Here is a 23,283-nt window from a genome sequence, read left to right as displayed (position 1 = left end):
CTCCCCTCACCAGATATGAGTAACTGCCTCTTCAAGCCATCCTACTGTGAGAATAAAATAGACACTGCAGATGGCATAACTTGAGCCTTTGATGACATCCGAAAGCCACTGAATCAATTAACCCTAAAGCCTGCCCTATCTCTGGACCACTTTTTATGCAAGCTAATACATTCCCATTATGATTTAAACCATTTCAATTGAATTTTGTTGCTCTGCTGAAATCACTCTGATAGAGTGATGAGTGTGATGGTTAATTTGATGTGTTACCCTGACTAGGCTACAGTGCCCAGCTGCTTGGTCAATACCAGTCCAGATGTTGTGAAGGTATTTTTAGATGTGATTAACACTCAAGTCAGTAGACTATGAGGACAGATTACCTTCAATAATGTGCGTAGGCTTCATCCAACCATCTGAAGGCCTCAAGAGAAAAGACTGAGGTCCTTTTAAAGAAGAAATTCTGCCTCCAGAATGCTTTTGAACTCAAGTCTGCAACACAGACTCCTGCCAGAATTTCCAGCTTACTAGCCACTCTTAACAAATTTCAGACTTGCCAGCCTCAACAATTGTCTGACCCAATTCCTTAAAATAAATCTCTCTATATATTCATATATTCTATTGGTTTAATTTCTGAAGTAATAAACTCAATCGTTCTCCTTGAGCTTATTACACTTTAACTGAACAAAAATGTTTTTCAGTTTCAATGTGTTAACTGACAATAATAAACTGTACATATTCAGAAGATACAATTTAAGTAGTTTTCACATAGGTATACACCTGTGAGACTGTGTCTACAATTAAGATAATGAACACATCCATCAGCCCCAAAGGTTTCCTTGTGCTCCTAGACTATACTTTTAATACAAAATATGGATTAAACTTTACCTATTCCTTTATAAACTTTTTCCGGTTCATAATATATAGAGCGAACAGTTTTCCTTATCATTGAACACAATTATAATGGCTACATAGTACTCCAAAGTAATAATACACCATAGTTCTGTTCAATCATCTTCTGATGTTAGACATATAAAGTTGTTTTTTTTTTTTTTAAATATTTATTTTTGAGATAGAGCTCAAGCAAGCAGGGGAGGGACAGAAAGAGAGGGAGACACAGAATCCGAAGCAGGCTCCATCCTGGCTCTGAGCTGTCAGCACAGAGCCCAACGCAGGGCTCAAACTCACAAGCTATGAGATCATGACCTGAGCCGAAGTCGGACGTTTAACCGACTGAGCCACCCAGGCAATTTAAGTTGTTAGACACTTAAATTAATTCTAATGTCTTGCTATTATAAGCCATACTGTGAACAACATTCTCATAGCTATATTTATATAAAGTCATGATTACTTCCTTCTATGTTTCTAAAAATAGAATTGCTGAGTTAAAGGACAATTATACTTTAAGAAATAATTATTGTAATATAATATCAACATTAAATACTTATACAACATGTAGTATGTGCCAGGTATCATACCATGCCCTTCCTCTATGAAAGCTGTACCAATTTTCAGTCTCAAGCATTACATGAATATACCTATAATTTCATACACTGAACAAGTTTTTTAAAAACTCCTGCTCTTCCCCAAATAAACCTCAACATAATTCCAGTCAAGTCTCCAGTTTTAAGTTTTCACACTTCATGAACATCTAAATGTAGAAAAATAAGATCTTTTCTTAAGGAGCACAGAGGAGGAGACCTTTATGTACCAGAAATTAAAATGTAATGTAAGATTACAATAATTAAAACAATGTATGATAGCAGGACACGCAAAAGGATCTATAAAACAGGAAAGCCCAGAACACGTACAAACTTTATATACGATGAACATGACAGAACAGAGTAAGAAAGATTAAATACCCAAATGTTTTTAAAAACTCACATAGACATTTTTAAGAAACCAGAAAATAGAAATACCTAAAACCCAGCAATTGTACTACTAGGTATTTACCCAAAGAACACAAAGATACTAATTCAAAGGGATACACAGACCCTGATGTTTGTATCTACAACAGCCAAATTATGGAAATAGGCCAAATAAATCAGTCACAGAAAGACAAACACCACAAAATTTCATTCATATGTAAATTTTATTTATTTTTTACTTTTATTTTTATTATGAAATTTATTGTCAAATTGGTTTCCATACAACACCCAGTGCTCATCCCAACAGGTGCCCTTCTCAATACCCATCACCCACCCCCACCTCCCTCCCACCCCCCATCAGCCCTCAGTTTGTTCTCAGTTTTTAAGAGTCTCTTATGCTTTGGCTCCCTCCCTCTCTAACCTTTTTTTTCTTCCCTTCCCCCATGGTCATATGTAAAATTTAAATAAGAGAAAGAAAACAAACGAGCAAAGGGGTAGGGGGAGAGGGAAACCAAAAAACAGACTATTAAACTACAGAGAACAAACTGATGGTTACCAGAGGGGAGGTGGATGGGGGGATGGGTTAAGTAGGTGATGGGGATTAAGGAGTGCACTTGTGATGAACACCCGGTGTTGTATGGTAAGTGCTGAATCACTGTATTATACACCTGACACCAGTATTACGCTGCATTAACTAATTAGAATTTAAATAAAAACTTTAAAAATATGTAAACAGAAAACATTCTTACAATTTTCTAGGGGGCTAAGCCTTCCTAAGCGTGAGACAAATCACCTTCCTTCAAAAAAAATCCTGCAAACTGACATATGACCACATATAAATTTCAGAATAACAAAGAACACAAGAAAAACAAAGGTGAGGGCAAACAATGGAAATGGGAAAAATTATCTATGCTATGTGAAACACATAAAACATTAATATGTATTTTAATAAATCTTTCCAGTTAGTAAGCAAACATCAAACAAACGGGCAATTCACAGAAACGGCAAAAACCTGACAAATCTTTAACCTTTCATAGTTGACTGCCCTAATGCTGATGCTGCCCTAAATGGTTCTCTGCCACTTCCACCCTTCACCACCCACCTTGCCCCACTGCAGAATTTAACTGCTAAAGTTCTATTAATGGCCACAGTATTCACAATGCAGATCACCCGCTTTTTAACTTCTCCCTCTACTCTCCATTTCAAACCGATACCATGGCTTCTGCCATTGGCATCTGTCTTACGTGTCTGCTGCTGAGTTTCATTCTTACAACCCCCCTTTCTCTGCCTGGGTTTGAGCTCACTTTTTAACTTCCGGTAAGGTTAACCAATCAAACACACCTAGTCATTATGTGACAACTTTTTCACTCTTGACAACTTTTACTATTAATAATTAAAGACTACTTGGTAAGCTTTCAGAAAAAAGGTGTTTTGTTTTATTTTGTTTTTTTTTTCCCCTAATTTCTGGGTCTGCTCTCCAAAAAACTTCACTGGAGGACTAAAACCATTTCTCCCAAACCTCCATCCTCTCCACCTAATTAAAACAATTACTGTATTATTGATCTATTTCTACCCTCACAATCAACAGACTACCAACCTATAATAAACACAAACTTTATTGTGTTCTTGCTGTGTGCAATATTCTAAGTGTTTCGCATGAATTATTTCATCAAATGCAACAAACCTAGGAATAATGAATTATTACTCCATCTTCCAGATGAGGAAACCAGAGATGGACGAAGCTCGGATTCAAACTATGTACTCTTAATCATTACACATATTTCTCATTACTTTTACTTTATAACATCTGCCCCAAAAGAACACTATTTCTTGTTCAGCTACTCAGGAAATATTGACAAGAGAAAGGCACTTCCCCTTTCCATTCCCATATACTCCTTCCTGCCTTTCCCACAGATTCCTTTTCCCTTAAACTCCACAATCCCTTTGCCATAAATCATCTGATGGGCAACTAAACATTCTGATTTCTCTATGTTCTTTAAATTGTTAAGGGCACCTGGCTCTTGATCTCAAGGTCTTGAGTTCAGGACCCACCTTGGGAATAGAGCTTACTTAATCAAAAAAATAAATGAAAATAAACTCTAAATTTCAACACATTATGCTAACTCTATCTCCTTGTGATTCAGAAAGGAGTCATTTCCTAATTAAGATTTTACATTCTTTCCTTTAAAAGCATTATAGGCAAGGGACACCTGGGTAGCTCTGTCAGCTGAGCATCCAACTTCAGTTCCACTCATGATCTCCTGGTTTGTGAGTTCGAGCCCCACATTGGGCTCACTGCTGTCAGCATGGAGCCTGCTTCGGATCCTCTGTCCCCTTCTCTCTCTGCCCATCCCCCACGCTCACACCCACGTGGACTCTCTCCCCCCCCACTTTCTCTCTCCCCCTCCCCCATGCTCTCTCAAAAGTAAACATTTAAAAGAGTAAAAGCTTTATATGCTACATTTCATTAAATGTAAATAAAACACTTTCCTATACCTTTTAACTGATTATGCAAAATTCACAATCATGAAATATTCATTTGGTTATTTTGGAACAGAATACAATCTGTTTTATAAATATTTTTCTCCTCGATTCAACTCTAACATTTACTGAGCACTAACATAAGAAACATGAGAGCAAGGAAACCAGATGTCTGGACAGTTTCTATATAAACTACTCAAAAGATGAACATTCTTACTATGTTACAAATATATTCAAAACTCAATTAAAAACACTAATACCCTAATTTTAAAAAATAGGCAAAGGACATAAACAGGTAATATATGTTAAAAAAATATATAAATGGCCTCTAAGAACAGGAAACTGTCGGGGCGCCTGGGTGGCGCAGTCGGTTGAGCGTCCGACTTCAGCCAGGTCACGATCTCGCGGTCCGTGAGTTCGAGCCCCGCATCAGGCTCTGGGCTGATGGCTCAGAGCCTGGAGCCTGTTTCCGATTCTGTGTCTCCCTCTCTCTCTGCCCCTCCCCCGTTCATGCTCTGTCTCTCTCGGTCCCAAAAATAAATAAACGTTGAAAAAAAAAAAAATTAAAAAAAAAAAAAAAGAACAGGAAACTGTCCAATCTCCACAGTAATAAAAAATAATGATTAAAAAGACAGGATACCATTTTTTACCTATCAAATTATCAAAGATCAAACAAAATCATTATAAATGCTGGTAAAAATACATGACAAGCTCTGTGCTATTTTTTCTGAAAAAAGTGAGTATTTTGATTCCTTGGCATTGTATTTAATGTCAAGCACCATATTTGGTCCTAACCTACCCTTCCAGTCTCATCTTCTAAACAAACCTACCCCATCCACCACACACACCTCTCCCTCTCAATCTACCCAGTATTTTCATCAGAACAAAGAATTCTGGGGTGCTGTTTGGATTTTTTGTCTTAAATAACAGCTTCATTGAGATTTAATTCATACATCATACACTCACCCATTTAAAGTACACAATTCAATTGGTTTTAATGTATTCAGAGTTGTGCAACCACCACCACAATGAAATCACCTCAAAAAGAGCCTCATACCCATTAGCAGGTACTCCCCATTTTCAACACCTCCCCAAGTGTCTGGCAACCACCAATCTATTTTCTGTCTTTACAGATTTGCCTATTCTGGACATTTTATATAAACAGAATTATACAATACACAGTCTTTTTACCTGGCTTCTTTCACTTATTGTTTTTAAGGTCCATTCATGTTGTAAGATGTATCTGTACTTCATCTTTTTTTTTTTTATTTTTAAAAACTGTAGTAAAATGTATATAATATAAACCATTCATAACTATTTTTTAAGTGTACCGTTTAGGGGCAGCAAGTTCATTCACACTGTTGTGCAACCAATCAGCAGCACCCATTTCCAGAACTCTTTTCATCTTGCAAAAATGAAATTCTGTACCTATTGAACTGTAACTGCCCATTCTTACCCGCCTCTACTCCCTGGTAACCACCATTTGACTTTCTGTCTCTATGGATCTGACTACCTCTGGTACTTCCTGAAAGTAAATTCATCTAGTATTTCGCTTTTGTGATGTTTATTTTATTTAGCATAATGTCCTTAAGGTCCATCCATGTTGTAGCTTGTGTCAGAATTTCCTTTTAAAGACTGAATGATATTTCATTGTATGTATATACCACATTTTGCTTGTCAATTCATCCATCCAAGAAGATTTAGATTGCTTCTGCCTTTTGGTTACTGTGAATAGTGCTATTAACAAAAGGTACAAATATCTCTTCAAGATGCTAATTTAGTTCTTATGAGTATATAACCAAAAGTGGAAATGCTGGACCATATGGTTGTTTTTAACTTTTTAGGGAATCATCATATCTTCCACAGCAGTTTTACCATTATACATTCCAACTGGCAAAGGCCAAGTATTCCAATTTCTCCACACCTTTGGCATCACTCGTTATTTTTCTGTTGTTTTTATTTTTGTTCTTTTGATAAGTCATTTTAATGGGTATGAATGGTAATTCATTGTTGTTTTAACGTGCATTTCCCTAATAGTGATGTTGAATGTCTTTTCATGTGTTTAAAATCCATTAAAGTCCTTTGGTATTTTATTTTCATTGAGTTGGAGTTCTTTATATAAAATGAGTATAAAACCTTATCAGATATGTGATTAGCAAATATCTTCTTCTATATCCTGAGTTGGTTTTTTACTCTTATGTCCTTTGATGCCTAAAATATTTTGATTTTGGGGGCGCCTGGGTAGCTCAGCCTGTAAAGCATGAGACTCTTGATCTCGGGGTCATGAGTTTGAGCCCCATGTTGGGCGTAGAATTTGCTAAAAAAATCAAATTTAATTTTGAGTAGCCCAACTTTTTCTTTTTCCTTTTTTTGTTCTGTGCTTTTGATATCCTACCCAAAAACCATTGCCAAACTCAATGTAGTCAAGTTCTCCCCTATGTTTTCTTATAGAAGTATTCTAGTTCTAGCTCATACATTTGGGTCTTTGATCCATTTTGAGTTGGTTTTATTTTAAGTTCTTCTTTTTGAGAGAGAGAGAGAACGAACATAAACAGGCAAAAGGCAGAGAAAGAGAGACATACACACAAATCCTAAAGCAAGCTCCAGGCTCTGAGCTGTCAGCACAGAGCCCAACACGGGGCTCATACCACCAGATCATAACCTGAGCCAAAGTTGGATGCTTAACCAACTGAGCCATCCAGGCACCCCTGTTTTTTGTTTTGTATTTTCTCTTAAGTGATCCTCAGTCTGACTTTTTTTTAAAGTTTACTTCATTTTGAAGGAGAGAGACAGAGAGAAACCATGCAAGTGGGGGAGAGGCACATAAGGACAGAGAGAATCCCAAGCAAGCTCCACACCCAGCACAGAGCCCAAAGCAGGGATGGGTCTTATAACCATGGGATCATAACTTGAGCCAAAATCAAGATATGGATGCTTAATTGGCTGAGCCACCCAGGCACCCTGATGTTTTATATTATTTCTATTTTTTTAGTTTTTTTAATTAAAAAAAAAATGTTTATTTTTGAGAGAGAGAGAGAGAGCACAAGCAGGGGAGGGGCAGAGAGAGGGGGAGGCACAGAATCTGAAGCAGGCTCCAGGCTCTGAGCAGTCAGCACAGAGTTCAATGCGGGGCTCAAACTCACAAACCGTGAGATCATGACCTGAGCCGAAGTTGGACACTTAACTGACTGAGCCACTCAGGTGCCCCTCAAGGTTTTATTTTTAACACAGTATTAGGTTAAGAGTCCAACTTCATGGTTTCACATATAGATATCCAACTTTTTCAACACGAATTGTTGAAAAAACTGTCTTCCTCTGTATTAGTACCCTTGTCTAAAATCACTTGCCCATATATGCCAGGGTTTATTTCTGGGCTCTGAATTCTGTTGCACTGGTGCATATGTCTTGTCTTTATGCCAGTACTACAGTCTGATTACTGTAGTTTATGATAAGTGTTGAAACTGGGAAGTGTGAGACCTCCAACTTTGTTCTTGTTTCAAGTTTGCTTCGGTTATTTGAGGGTCCCGTGAGATTCCAAATAAATTTCAGGATGAATTTTTCCAATCTGCCACAACCACTGTTGGGATTTTCATTAGAATTGCATTAAATCTGTAGATTACTCTGGGTAGTACTGATATCTTAACAATATTAAGTCTTCTAATCCAGGAACACCAATATCTTTAATTTATGGTGTCTAACTTCTTTCAGCAACGTTTTATAATTTTCAATATACAAATATTTCATCTCCCTGGTTAATTTATTCCTATTTTATTCTTTTTGATGCTATTGCAAATGAAATCATTTTCTTTTCCTTTTCAGATTTTTGCTGTTAGATTACAGAAACTCATCTTTTTTGCACATTGATTTTGTACCTTGCGATTTGCTGAATTTACTTATTAATTCTAATATTTTGTTTGGTAGAATCTTTAGGACTTTCTACATATAAGATCATGTTGTCTATGAATAAAGATAATTTTATTTCTCCCTTTCCAATTTTGATATATTTCTTTCTTTTTCTTAACTGCTTCCAGCACTATACTGACTAGAAGTGACAAAAGTGAGTATCCTTGTCTCACCCTGATTATAAAATAAAAGCTTTTCATCTTTCACTACAGAATATGATGGTAGCTGTATACTTTTCATATATGGGCCTTTAATACGTTTGACATAGTTTCCTTCTAATCCTAGTTTGTTGAGTGTCGTTATCATGAAAGAATGTTGAATTCTGTCAAATGTTTATTCTGTATCTAGAGAGATGATCGTGTAAATTTTTTTCTTCATTGTGTTAATGTAGTGTATTACAGTGACTAATCTTCATATGCTGAACTATCTTTACATTCCAGGAATAAATCTCACTTGGTCATAGTGTATAATCCTCTTAATATACTGCTGAATCCAGTTTGCTAGTATTTTCTAAGGATTTCTGTATAAATATATCTCTGAAATATTGGTCTATAGTTTTCTTATACTGTCTTTGCCTGGTTTTGGTATCAGGATAATGATGTCCTTACAGAATGATTTTGAAAGTGTTTCTCCTTTTTATTTTTTTTTTTAATGTTTATGTATTTTGAAAGAGAGAGAGGGAGAGAGTGACCGTGCAAGCAAGGGAAGGGCATAGAGAGGAAGAGGGAAATCCAAGCAGGCTCTGAGCTGTCAGCTCCAAACCCAATGCAGGGCTCAATTCCACGAACCATGAGATCATGACCCAAGCAGAAATCAAGAGTCAGATGCTTAACCAACTGAGCCACCCGGGCGCCCCAAAAAGTGTTTCTTTGTGATCAGTTTTTTTGGAAAGTTTTGGAGAGGACTAATGTTAATTCCTCAAATGACTGGTAGAATTCACTGTGAAAGCATCTGGTCCTGGGCTTTTTAGTTGTCATTGTTGAAGTTTTTGTTACAGATTCATTTCCTTACAGTTATAGGTCTGTTCAGATTTTCTATTTCTTCATAATTCTTGGAGGTTGTACATTTCTATGAATTTTTCCATTTTATCCAGGTTATCAAATTTGTTGGTCTAAGTTCTTCATTCTCTTTTACGGTATAATACTATTGCACTGCATGGGTGTACCAGATTTTGACATATTCATCAACTGATGTTGGCATTTTCTGGCCATTATGAATGATCCTCCTATGAAAATTAGTTTACAAGTTTCTGTGAGGATATATCTTTTTATTTTTCTTGGATATGTCCCAAAAGTTGAAGTTCTATAGCTCATAACTCTTACGTTTAATATTCTGAAAAACATGCAGATTGCTTTCCAAGGTGGTTGTACCATTTTACAACCCCACCAGTAATGTATGAGTCTCCCACCAGTAATGTCTGAATCTTCCAATCTCTCCACATCTTCTCCAATACATGTCAATATCTATCCTCTTTCTTATGGCCATCCTATAGTGCATATGAAGTGGCATCTCACTCTAATTTTGATTTGCATTTCCCTGATGGCTATGATATTGAACATCTTTTCATGTGCTTATTGGTCATTTGCCTATGTTTTTTTTTTAAACTTTTTAAATCTTTATTTATTTTTGAGAGAGAAAGAAACACAGAGTATGAGTGGGAGACAGGCAGACACAGAATCCGAAGCAGGTTCCAGGCTCTGAGCTGTCAGCACAGAGCCTGATGCGGGGCTTGAACTCACAAACTGAGAGATCATGACCTGAGCCAAAGTCAGATGCTGAATCGACTGAGCCACCCAGGTGCCCCTACTTGCCTATCTTCTTTGGAAAAATGTTTATTCAGATCCTTTGCATGTTTAAACACGTTGTCTTTTTATCATTTGGTTGTAAGAGTTCTTTATACATTCTAGATACAAGTTCTTTATCAGATAGATGCTATACATATATTTTCTCCCATTCTATGAGTTGTCTTTTCACTTTTCTCAGTAGTGTCCCCTAGAGCACAAAAGTTTCTAATTTTGAAGAAGTCCAATATATCTACTTTCTTCTACTGCTTCTGCTTTTGGTGTCTTAAGAAGGTTTTAGCTAACTCAAGGCCATGAAGATTTACTGCTATATTTTCTTCTAAGAGTTTTAAGGTTTTAGGTCTTATATTTAAGTCACTGAACCATTTTGAGTTAATTATTACATATGGTATGAATAAAAGGCCCAATTTCATTCTTTTTCATATCCACTTGAGCCAGCACTGATTACTAAAAAGGCTATTCTTTTCCACTGAATGGTCTTGGTATCATCATTGAAAACTGAAATGACCAAAAATGTGAGTGTTTATTTCTAGACTTCCAAACCTATTCTACGGATCTATATATTTATCCTAAAGCCAGTACTACACAGTCTTGATCACTCTAAGTTTTATACTAATATTTGAAATCAGGAAATGTGAGTTCTTCTGTTAAAATTTTTTTTTTAATGTTTATTTTTGAGAGGGAAAGAGAGAGAGAGAGAGAGAGAGAGGGAGAGAGAGAGAGAGAGAAAGTGGGGAAGGGGCAGAGAGACAGAGGGAGACACAGAATCCAAAGCAGGCTCCAGGCTCTGAGCTGTCAGCACACAGCCCAACGCAGGGCTCGAACTCGTGAACTGTGAGGTCATGACTTGAGCTGAAGTCAGACACTTTAACCAACTGAGCCCCCAGACACCCCAGTTCTTCTGTTTAAAGATATTTTTTGACTGTTTTACCTCTCTTGAATTTTCATATGTTCTTTCTCTTTCTTTCTTTCTCTTTTCTTCCTTCCTTCCTTCCTTCCTTCCTTCCTTCCTTCCTTCCTTCCTTCCTTTCAAAAGTGTGAGCAGGGTAGAGGGGCAGAGGGAGAGGCAGAGGGAGAGGCAGAAGGAGAGAAAGAGGGAGAGAGAGAGATTCTGAAGCAGACTCCATGCTCAATGCAGAGTGACAAGAGGCTCGAACTCATAACCCTGGGATCATGATCTAAGCCAAAACCAAGAGTCAGACACTCAACCGAATGAGTCACCCAGTTGCCCCTCCATATGTACTTTAAAATCAGCTGGTCAGTTTCTGAAAAGGAGCCAGCCAGGATAAGGACTGCAATAAACATACAAATCAATTTACCATCTTAGTAATATTAAGTCAACAGATCCATGAACAAGGAACGTGTTTCCATTTATTTAGGTCTTATTTTTTTTCAGTGATATTTTATAGTTTTCAGTGTACAAGACTTTTACATTTTTTTTGTTCATTTATTCCTAGATATTTTATTCCTTTTAGGGCTATTACAATGAAACTGTTTTCTTAATTTCACTTTGGACTGTTCGTTGTTAATATACAGAAATACAACAGTTTTTTGTGTATTGATCTTGCATTCTGCCACCTCAATGAACTCATTTATGAGTTCTGAGTGTTTTAGTGGATTCTATAGGATTCTCTATGAAGAGAGTATGTGTGTACGTACACGTACACACACACACACACACACACACACACACACACACCATGCACACATTAGAGATAGTATTATTTCTTCCTTTCTAATCTGTTTATCTTTTATTTAATTTTCTTGCCTAACTGCCTTGGCAATGCTGAATAGAAGTGGTAAGAACAGACATCTTGTTTTTCATAGATGCCCTTCATCAGGTTGAGACAGTTACCTTCTTTTCCTAGTCTGTTCTATTCCTGCTTTATAAATTGGCACAGCCTTTCTGAAAAACTTGGTGACATGTGTCAAGAAATTTCAAAGTTCAAATCCACTGACCTAGTAATCCAATTTGTATTAATCTATTTAAGGGAACAATTAGAGGTGAATAAAAGTTTTATGTACAAAGTCACTAAAACAGAAGGAAATCTGGCTCCAGTGTCTAGGAGAACTGTGTATGACATGCAATGCAAATGCAAGGGAGCACCATGTGAAATCAGAAATCATAGCAGTGACATATGAGACTTTTTCCCTCAACCGTATGGTGACACTTTGCCACAAACATTTACTATAGAATATTGTTTTTTGCTGATTTTTAAGAAAATTCCAAATTAAAAGATTACACAAATTCCATTATTAAATAAGTACTAATACTGAAAGTATTATAGCTTAATTTGAATATAGTAATTACAATTACAGCTTTTGGCTGTCCAGCATATCATATTATTTTTAAGTACCAATACTATTTTGTTGGAATGATACCATTATTTCAGTATTTAGGTTTTTTTTTTTTAACCTGAATACAAAATATTTATATTTTGAGATGGAGATCAAAGACTGTAGTTTTTATTTTATAGTGCATATAATTGCAAAAACAAAGTCTTCTCTGCCCAGAGAATTATAAACTGCTTTAAATTTTTAATTGAATATTATTACATTCAGTCAGAAAGTATCTTTCCATAAATTCATAATCCTCAGTGGGAGCAAGAAAATAAAGCAAAACTTTTGTTGCAAAATAGTTCATACTTCAGTTCAAAAATTTGAGGAATGGTGAAATATGAACACCAGAGTACTGAAATTAATACAAGTAATTATATCCCACTCTCCTTTCATACTTGAAACTGCAAATCTAGAAGTACAAGAAATATTTTCCTTGAAACAAAAACTACCCTTTGCTAACACCTAAAGATTGAAAAACACACAAAAAGGTTCAAAGATTCCCCTCAGTTATTAAAAAGATGAGACTGCCTGAAGATAAAGAAAATTAAGAAAAAAATTTAGAATTAGTTTAGCCTCCCTCCATTTCCCCAGATTATTTCAGAAAAAGCTCATTCAGCATCTCTAAGATTTTGCACAAAAATCCACCTATGACTTATGGAAACCACTTAACCCTGTTTTCTTAAGGAAGTAGAGCCAAGTGCTTTGTGCTATGGCTTCTGTTATAATAATGCAAATCTTTATATATATTTGTTTTTATTTTATTTATATTTATTGATTTTATTTATATTATTTATTATAATATATTTACACTATATATTTATATATATTGTTTTTACTATGTTTTTATATTTTTTTAAGTTTTTACTTTTTAAATTTTTTTTAAATTTATTTATTTTGAGAGAGAGAGAAAGAACTAATGGTGGGAGGGGAAGGAATAGAGAGACACAGAGAGAGACAGAGAGACAGAGACAGAGAATATTCCATGCAGGCTCTGTAGCCTTAGCACAGAGACCAACACAGCGTTAGAACTCACGAACCATGACATCATGACCTGAGCCAAAGTCAAGAGTCAAAGGCTTAACCTACTGAACCACTCAGACACCCCAAAAGAGAGAATCTTAAGCAGACTCTACACTCAAAGCGGAGGCCAACTTTGTGCTTGATCTCACAACCCTGGGATCATGACCTGAGCTGAAACCAAAAGTCCAACACTCAACAGACTGAGCCACTCAGGCACAAAGTTTATATTATTATGTTAGCAATTTTACTTGATTTTTGTGTTGTTTACAATTTTCAAATTTAAATTACTGTTAAGTATTTGGTTTTATTTTGTTGTTTTAGTTTAATCAATTCTAATATAAAATATTAAATCAAAGTTTCCATACTGTCTTTCTGCTCCAGGACAGCAATCACAATTGGAATAATGGTACACAGCTAACATGATCAGGATTAGACCCCAAAGACTTCAGATCTAGTTTCCTTTTCACCAAATCAGTCTGCATCATCGTGGTTCTCACCAGAAAGAATAGATTCATGGGGCACCTGGGTGGCTCAGTCAGTTGAGCATCCAACTCTTGATTTTGGCTCAAGTCATGATCCTAGAGTTGTAGAATCGAGCCCTACATTGGGCTCTGCTCTGAGTGTAGAACCTGCTTAAGATTATCCCTCTCTCTCTCTCTCTCTCTCCTCTGCCCCTCTCCCCTGCTCATACACTGTCTCTCTCTAAAATAAAACAAACCAAATTTAATAGATTCATTGAAAAAGGATTACATATCACCTCACACCTATTAGAATAGCTATTATCAAAAAAGACAAGAAATAAGCATTGGCGAGGAGTACAGGGTACCCTCATGCACTGTTGGTGGGAATGTAAAATGGTGCAGCCATTATGGAAAACAGTATAGAAGTGCCTCAAAAAATTAAAAGTAGAACTACCATGTGATTCAGCAATTCCACTTCTGGTTATTTATCCAAAAGAAATAAAAATCTAACTCAAAAAGATGCATGTACCCCCATGCAACATTACTTACAACAGCCAAGACATGGAAACAACCTAAGTGTCTATCAAAAGATGACTGAATAAATAAAATGTAGCATAACTATATGGTATAATATAATTCAGCCATAAAAAAGAAGGAAATCTTGCCATTTGCAACAATGTGGATGGACCCTGAGGGTTTTGTGCCCTGAAGTCAAACAGAGAAAGACAAATATCATATGATCTCACTTACATGTGAAATTTAAAACAAAAACAAGAACAAAAAAACCCCCAAACTCATAGATAATCAAAGGACAGACTGGTTGCCAGAGGCAGGGGACAAGAGGTGGGCAAAATGGGTGAAGGGGATCAAAAGATAGAAATTTCCAATTATAAAATAAATAACTGTGTGCATGAGGGTGTAATACACAGTATGGGGACTACGGTTAATAATACTGTATTGTATATTTGAAAGTTACCAAGACAGTAGATCTTAAAAGTTCTCATCATGGAGTGCCTAGGTGGTTCTGTCGGTTAAGCATCCAGCTCTTGATTTCAGCTCAGGTCATGATCTCAGAGTTGTGAGATCATGCCCCGTGCTGGGCTCCATGCTTGCAAGGAGCCTAAGATTCTCTCTTCCCCACTCCCTTTGCTCCTCTCTGACTCATGCTCACTCCAGCTCATGTGCGCTCTCAAAAAAAAAAAAAAAAAAGTTCTCATCGCGAGAAAAAAAATGTAACTGTGTAGTGATGAATGTTAACTGGATTTATCACGGTGCTCATTTCACAATATATGTAATACCAAATCATTATACTGTTAAAACTAATACAATGTTATGTCAATTTTACCTCAATAAAATAAATAATTCTGAAAGAGGATTAGGTTTTAAATTCCATACTCCTTGACATACTGTAGTATATTTAATAGCTGGCATCTAAATGTAACTTCCCCACAGTAAAACACATTATGTATCATGATTCCAACAATTACAAACAGGATTATGGTGGGGGAAAAGATGAGGAAGCAGATAGAGGAAAATCTATGGTTTGTAAAATATGGTGATAGACATTGTGGGGGAGAAAACACAAAGCAAAAAACAAAGGACTGAGGAAACTTATAATCCAGTAAGGAAAATAAATAAGGACCATAAATATGATACAAGGAAAATTCTGACTACTGTATTCTTTTAAAAAGTATTGGGGCGCCTGGGTGGCTCAGTTAGTTGAGCGTCCGACTTCGGCTCAGGTCATGATCTCATAGCTTGTGAGTTCGAGCCCTGCATCAGGCTCTGGGCTGACAGCTCAGAGCCTGGAGCCTGCTTAGGATTCTGTGTGTGTCTCTCTCTCTGCCCCTAACCTACTCACATTCTGTCTCTGTATCTCTCAAAAATAAATAAACATTAAAAAAAAGTTAAAACAAAAAAAGTATTAAAGTATGAACAGGCTATAGTAAGCAGAGTTTAATTACCAATCCAGCAATTAGTTATTTAGTACCTTCTATGGCCTAGTCACTGAGCTAGGTAAGGGTTATAATAATGAATAAAACAGGTATGGTTCCCATTCTCATATGGAGATACAAGTAAATAACAAATCAGTAGTTATTCTGGAAAAAGTTATGAAGAAAAAAACTAAGGCTTTTAAATTGCCTGTGTCTCCACTCAGTTGAAAGTGGTCCATCCGGTTAGGCTTCACTGATGAATAAAGTAACATTCAGTCTGTGACCCAGAGGATGAGAAAACAGTCTTTCAAATTGTGTGTGCACACGTGTGTGCATGCGTGCATGCATGTGTGTGTTGAGGGTAGAGAGGTTTAAGCCCAGGGAAGCAGCATATGTAAAGACTTTAAGGCAGCGAAGTGCATTGGAATATGTGACCTATATGACTGAAGCTTGGTGGACAATCAGAAAAATGGCAGAGATGGGGTTAAAGAAATAGGCAGGGATATGATCCCACAAATCAAAGCAGCAGGAGGTTCAGGGTATGTTGGAGGAAGAACAAATATATTAATTTTGGCTATAGTATGACATTAATGAAAAATGTTTACATACAACCCTCATATATAAGATCTTAATTTAATCCTTACTACACAGTAAGAAAAATAATTTTCCTTTAATGGATGAAGAGGTCACACGGGCTCAGATGGGCTAAAGATCTTGCAAATAAGGTTGCACTGCTCGTAAGCAAAGTCACAAATCTCAGACATTCCAACACAAGCCAAACCAGTATCCTTTCTACTACACAATAAGAAATGATGAATAATATAAACTGGATTAAAATCAAGCTAAGGAATATTGGTGTTATTATGGACAACAACTAATGAAAGTGGTATCAATTAAAAAGATGATTCTAGGGGCTTAACCGCTCAGTCGGTTAAGCGTCCAACTTCAGTTCAGATCATGATCTCATGGTTCACAAGTTCAAGCCCTGCATCAGGCTCTGTGCTGACAGCTCAGAGCCTGGAGCTTGTTTCAGATTCTGTGTCTCCCTCTCTCTCTGCCCGTCCCCCGCTCAATGTTCTGTTGGTCTCTCTCTCTCAACAATAAACATTTAAAAAATTAAAAAAAAAAAAAATTCAAATTTTCTACATAGTGCATACAGAATACTTTGAGAAGTTCCTTTCTACAAAATAACTATTATGTATTAAGTCACTCATTTTTTATACTGTTCCCCAGAAGACTAAGATTGTGTGTGTGTGTGTGTGTGTGTGTGTGTGTGTGTGTGTGTGTACAGTTGCGGATGGGAGGGGGTTAAGTACCATGTTCAATCAGAACACCTATTTTAATCTATCTTATCTTAGATTTGAAAAAGAATTTTGCTCTTTGAAAACCACAGGTTATAATGAAGTCAACTTTGGTTCCAAAATCTCAAAGATCCTAAAACCTATTGGAAATAGAGCCTTTTACCTACCATATGCCTTATGATAACTACTTTAATGAGCATGCTAATTTCTTTTTAGTTTTTCTGCTAAAAGCATATACCACTATAATTCATTAAAGGCAATTTCAGGTAAGATTTTGCCTCCACATGTTCAGAAATAACATAAATGCCTACCATAAAGTTTCCTTATATGTTAAGGCATTAAAACATTTAAAAAATGTAAGATAAGCATATATTCTATACTACTATAAACTATTTCTCAATAACTAAAAAATGAAGATTAAAAATTATACATTGATGCTCCAAAAAACTACTACTACTAAATATGTGTAATACTGATAAATATGTTTTGTTTCTTAGGGGACTCAAATATCACTAAAGTAAATAAATAATTCTTCAACTCAACTACATCTAAAAACAGAGTATGATATTAATGCAATAGTTTTATGTACCTAGTAATTACTCATATAGTTAATACCTATGACAAAATCTGCAAGTTAGCAACATCATGCATATGCAGAACTGGTTATGTAAATATGCACACATACCTTTATCCTTCTTAAAATCCAAAGCATCTTCTTTATCAGTCACTATTTCCTTCATATTGATAATACTCTGGTGGGTAAGCTGCCGGAGAATTTTAATTTCTCGAATTGCTGTAATTGGAAAGCCTTCCTTTTCATTATCTAGACGTACTTTCTTTAAGGCTACCATTTCTCCTATAAAAATTAAGTAAAATCAAGTTAGCAGCTGACAAAACCAAATGACATTTTTCTTAATTTTAACTTTATTTTAATTCAAAATTTCTGTTCCTACCTCTTACTACTCACAAAATATATTTTAGCTTTCAAAGTACCAATGATAATGTTCATAGCTCAAGAAATTAAGTCTCTAGTTAAATTATCCAAACTGTGGAATACTATATAACTGTTAAAAAGGATGGGGTAGGTCCATAAGTATTGTTACTGTATGCTCTGTACGATATATTAAATGAAAAAAGCAAGATGATGAACAGTAGCTGCATTACACTACCATTTTTAAAAAGTGAAGGAGAGAGGCGCCTGGGTGGCGCAGTCGGTTAAGCGTCCAACTTCAGCCAGGTCACGATCTCGCGGTCTGTGAGTTCAAGCCCCGCGTCAGGCTCTGGGCTGATGGCTCAGAGCCTGGAGCCTGTTTCCGATTCTGTGTCTCCCTCTCTCTCTGCCCCTCCCCTGTTCATGCTCTGTCTCTCTCTGTCCCAAAAATAAACAAACGTTGGAAAAAAAAAATTTTTTTTAAATAAATAAATAAAAAGTGAAGGAGGGGATGGAATGCCTGGATGGCTCAGTTGGTTAATTGTCCAGCTTGATTCCATCTCAGGTCATGATCTCATGCTCTTGAAATCAAGTTCTGCTTTGGACTCCACACTGAGCACAGAGCCTGCTGAAGATTCTCCCTTTTCCTATACCACCAACCCCTCGGCTCATGCTCTCTCTCCCTCAAAAAAAAAAAAAAATAGAGAGGAGGTTAAATTTATATAATATGCTTATACATGCATAAAATCTCTCAACAGATGAGAAGATTCTATACATTAAGCAGGTGACAAAATGTGCTCGGACATATTAACTTGTCCAAAGCTGCCCAGCCCAGCAGTGGGACATAGATTCAAAATCTGTTTTAGCTATCTCAAAAGTATGTACTCTTCCCACTACACTAAACGACTTTATAATTCAGATATGAATGAATACGGCCTCAGATAAGATCTCACTATTAAAAGAACACACACACACAAATCCTGTAAGTAAAAGTTCACTATTATAAAGGTTTGTTGGGACGCCTGGGTGGCTCAGTTGGTTGAGTGTCTAACTGCAGCTCAGGTCATGATCTCAGTTTGTGAGTTCGAGCCCCACACAGGGCTCTATGCTGACAGCTCAGAGCCTGAAGCCTGCTTCAGATTCTGTGTCTCCCTCTCTCTGCCCCTCCCCAACTCATGCTCTGTCTCTCTCAAAAATAAATAAATGTTAAAAAAAAAAAAAATTAGAAAAAAAGGTTTGTTCATTCTTCTTCTTTGGAGAAAAAAAAGAATTCTGTACTTACAAATTTTCCAAAAGAAGGATGTTTATACTTTTAATCATTAAAACTTATTTAATTCTTTTTGATGGAAGTCTAAAATAAAGTATGATTCCTTATTTGTTAAACAGCTTTTAAAAGCTACAATTTAATCTCTTTTTGATAATGCAGAATCACCAGTATAAACAGTATTACTGTATGCCATAACTGCGTTCCAGAGTTTCCAGGCATAAGGTAGTCTAGTCTCCCCTATACTAAATGGCTTCAAATAGCTATGCTATTTTAATCTATTGGTTTATTTCAACAAGGAATTATAAGTAAAGATTAAACACTGGCTCTAAGAGTTATTAGTAAAATATGTAGCCTCTGCACAGTTACTTTTTACTGGCTGCAAAACCTTTAAAACTGTCTCACAGGTTCCTGATTATGTTGTAAAAGATTAAGCTGCCAAATATGGCCTCCAAAGGATAACTTTGACAGAAAAAAAGAATATTTTGCTAAAAGAAAAAGTGTTGCATAAGGCTTAATACAACAAAATTTACTACTAAGGCTAATTAAGGTCAAGATACTTTTTTTCCCCGATTACTAACAATGTAAGAATTTATTCACAATTAAAGAAATCTAAATCCCACCATGCTACACATCACAAATACTAAAAAACCATTTTAAAAAACACAAATTAAGTACATTCAATAGATCCAAAGATCCACAGTATTTGGCATACTTACCAGTGTCTTTATCCCTGGCCTTGTAAACTTGTCCATAGGTACCTTCTCCAATAATTCCGATGATATCAAATTTATCCACGCAGCGTTTTCCCCAGTCAATATCTTTTTCTTTGATTTCACCATAGCGAGGCCCACATATTCTATCAAATATAGTTCTTAAGTTTTTATATACAATCAAGCAAGTTGAATAAACTGTTTAATATTTAATATCCACCCTCTCCCAAAAAGTATTATAAATTATCATGAAAGTCAAGGCATCATTTCTCCATGCTGACTCTTCTATAGACTAACAAACTGGAAAAAGAACTAAGGCTTATATGAAGAACTTCCAGATTAACAAAATGTAATTTTTCAATGAGTGGATAAAACCAACACTGATACAAAGAGTCAAAGTTCTCTAACCAACCTTTAGGAAGTTTTCCTTTTCATTCATCATCTACATATATAATATATATTATATATATACAAAATATATAAAATGCTTCCAAAAAGCAAGTTTGATAATGAACATTACCAAAAATCTAACTATAAGGCTTACTGACAAATTTAGACTTACAGCTAGATGAAATTATCTTAAAAATGGAAATACTAGAAGATGTTTAGTCCAAGAGAGTAAAAAAAGTATTAATATAATCAACTTTCAGGAATCCATACTTTGTGGCTGTGTGTGTGTTATATATGACAAATATCTGACATTCTTCAAAAGATACATAATTTAATAGTCTTTCAATATTCTGGTATGTAATAGAAATTCAAGTAAAGGAATAAAGCTACAATACTCAGAAAGACTTTTAAAAGTTTTTTAGTTTTCTACTCTATACTAGAAAATTGCCTCATACTCACACGAGGCACCTGAACAGCAATTCTAAAATCAGATCTAACTCAAAGTCTTACTCACACCTTCCCTGGGTTAAATAGAAGTAAAAAAAGAAATCAACATGCTCACTTCTTAACTGATGAACACGTTTCAAGGGAGTTATCTCTAGGCACTTACTTGAAGCTAATTTAGGATACAGATTTCAAACCTTCTTCCACTCCACCTCTTGCAAAATGAAAAATGTATTTAGTTATAGGAGCAAATGGAGCTAAAAAGCAAAGAAAACATAGCAGCTTGCCCATTACTAATTTTGTTTGGGCTCACTGAATGCTGACTTCCACCTTCTCCAATTTCAGTGTTTTGTATTATTTAAAAACTTAATTATAGAAATTATCTTTAACATATAATACCCCAAGAAATTAATACATTACAAACCATGAGAGAAAATTAAATTTAGTTTTATTAGTCATTTTGAATAGGTATGCAGGGAATTATGAATTTTTTTTCAAAACTCTAGTAGAATTTATTCATATACTTAAGTTTAAAGAGTAAATATACTTTTTATTATTTTAAATCTTAATTTTTTTGTGTTTTATGATTTTATGAGGACCCAGAATCATTTCTGGTCAATTTAAGAGCAGGTAGAAAGCAAGCACATACTTAGGCCTCCTTTTACTATGTAACTGTGTTGTTGTTTTCTTTTCTTCTGGACTCTTTGAGAGATCATCTCCTCCTGGTAGCTCAGGGGGCAGTGGTAAATCAGCAAGTAAACATCGTAGTTTCTTCTCTACTTCTTTTTTAACTGCTTTTACTGAAATATTTCCTCGTAAACTAAGGAAGAAAGGAGTCAGACAAACAAAACACATTTATTTGAGAAATAATAATCAGCCATGTCTTACACTTAAGTAGTAATGGCAAAATACTAAACTAAGTTACTTTCCAGCTAAAATAATAAACTATTCAATTGCAAAATACCAAATTTGGGGGTAAAAATGATTAGATAAAAACTAAGGAACCTGAACAAAGTATGAACTTTAGTTACAATAATATTTTGATATTTGTTCACTGATTGAAACAAACATACCATATTAATATAAGATGTTAATACCGAAAAAACTAAATACAGTATGTATGGGGACTCTCTGTAGTATAATTATAATTTTTCTGCAAATCTAAATCTGTTCAAAAAATCATATATTTCAAAGATGATTTAGAATTACTATGAAACTGTAAATTAAGACTAAAAAATCAATTAGTCATGCTTCACAGAAAAATTCATTAGTTCTGTGATAGCATCCTGACTCTGTTGGAGAGACATAAAGAGGTTTTATAGAAATAAATAACACTATATGGGGCACCTGGGCAGCTAGTCAGTTGAGGGTCCAACTCGTGATTTAGGCTCACGTCATGATCTCAGTGTTCGTTAGTTCAAGCGCTGCAAACACAGAGCCCACGGGATTCTCTCTTCCTCTCTCTCTGCCCCTCCCCCGCATGTGTTCTCTTTCTCTCCCTCAAAATAAACAAACATTAAAAAAAAAAAAGTCTTGGGGCATCTGGGTGGCTCAGTCAGTTAAGCATCCAACTCTTGATTTCAACTCACATCATGATCTCATGCTTCGTGAGTTCAAGCCCCGCATCGGGCTCTGCGCTGACAGTGTGAAGCCTGCTTGGGAGTCTCTCCTTCTCTCTTTGCACCTTCTCTACTCATGCCCTCTCTCTCAAAATAAATAAATAAACTTAAAAGAAAAAGTCTCTTATTAAATAAATAACACTAAATGGCGTTATATATCTTGCCCATTTAGATAACCACGAACAACTAATTTAGCTTTGCCCTTTTCCAGGGTTAATTTTCTTAAATTGGATAATGACTCTCTTGAATATTTAAGGTTCTAGCTTATGGAAATTACAGGTCAAAATTTAAGTTGTTTGTATTGTACTTTCTTGAATGCATAAAGAACTCCGAATTTTAACTAGGTAATCTGATTATTTTAAACCTCCCAGTTACTAAAAAATCTGCTTAAAAATATGACATTTCTTGGGGCACCTGGGTGGCTTGTCAGTCAAGCATCACACTTCGGCTCAGGTCATGATCTCACAGTTCGTGGGTTCAAGCCCTGCATCAGGCTCTGTACTGACAGCTCAGAGCCTGGAGCCTGCTTCGGATTCTGTGTCTCCCTCTCTCTCTGACCATCCCCCACTCACACTCTGTCTCTCGTTCGCAAAAAATAAAACGTTGAAAAAAATTTTTTAAAAATGACATTTCTTGAAAGAAAATCTTATAATGATAACAAAATTTGGACTTCACACACTTTCATAGCAGTTATGAGTCCGATAATGAAAAAGTTTAGTGAGACTACACCACTGCGGTCGGAAATTACAAATGACATTATCAATGTAAATCATTTAATTATAACTTCTATTCGTGTTAAACAATATTATTGTACAATC

The 23,283-nt window shown here is 35.7% G+C and overlaps 1 protein-coding gene across 4 annotated transcripts in view; it reads right to left on the bottom strand.

Moving 5' to 3' along the window:
- CDK13 (cyclin dependent kinase 13) overlaps positions 1–23,283 on the bottom strand; it is a 123,634-nt gene that overhangs the window by 66,492 nt on the left and 33,859 nt on the right. For all 4 annotated transcript variants that reach the window (XM_040473009.1, XM_040473012.1, XM_040473011.1 and 1 more), the window contains exons 3-5: positions 21,496–21,666; positions 20,019–20,158; positions 17,790–17,960 (exon numbers count right to left, since the gene is read on the bottom strand). In XM_040473009.1, coding sequence (XP_040328943.1) covers positions 17,790–17,960; positions 20,019–20,158; positions 21,496–21,666 — 482 coding nt within the window. The remainder of the gene's footprint in view (positions 1–17,789; positions 17,961–20,018; positions 20,159–21,495; positions 21,667–23,283) is intronic.

Source organism: Herpailurus yagouaroundi, unplaced genomic scaffold (assembly GCF_014898765.1).
Source record: "Herpailurus yagouaroundi ecotype Mexico unplaced genomic scaffold, PumYag 100, whole genome shotgun sequence".
Taxonomy (NCBI): domain Eukaryota; kingdom Metazoa; phylum Chordata; class Mammalia; order Carnivora; family Felidae; genus Herpailurus; species Herpailurus yagouaroundi.
The sequence above is the reverse complement of the archived record's forward strand: the minus strand, read 5'-3'. Positions and strand labels throughout refer to the sequence as shown.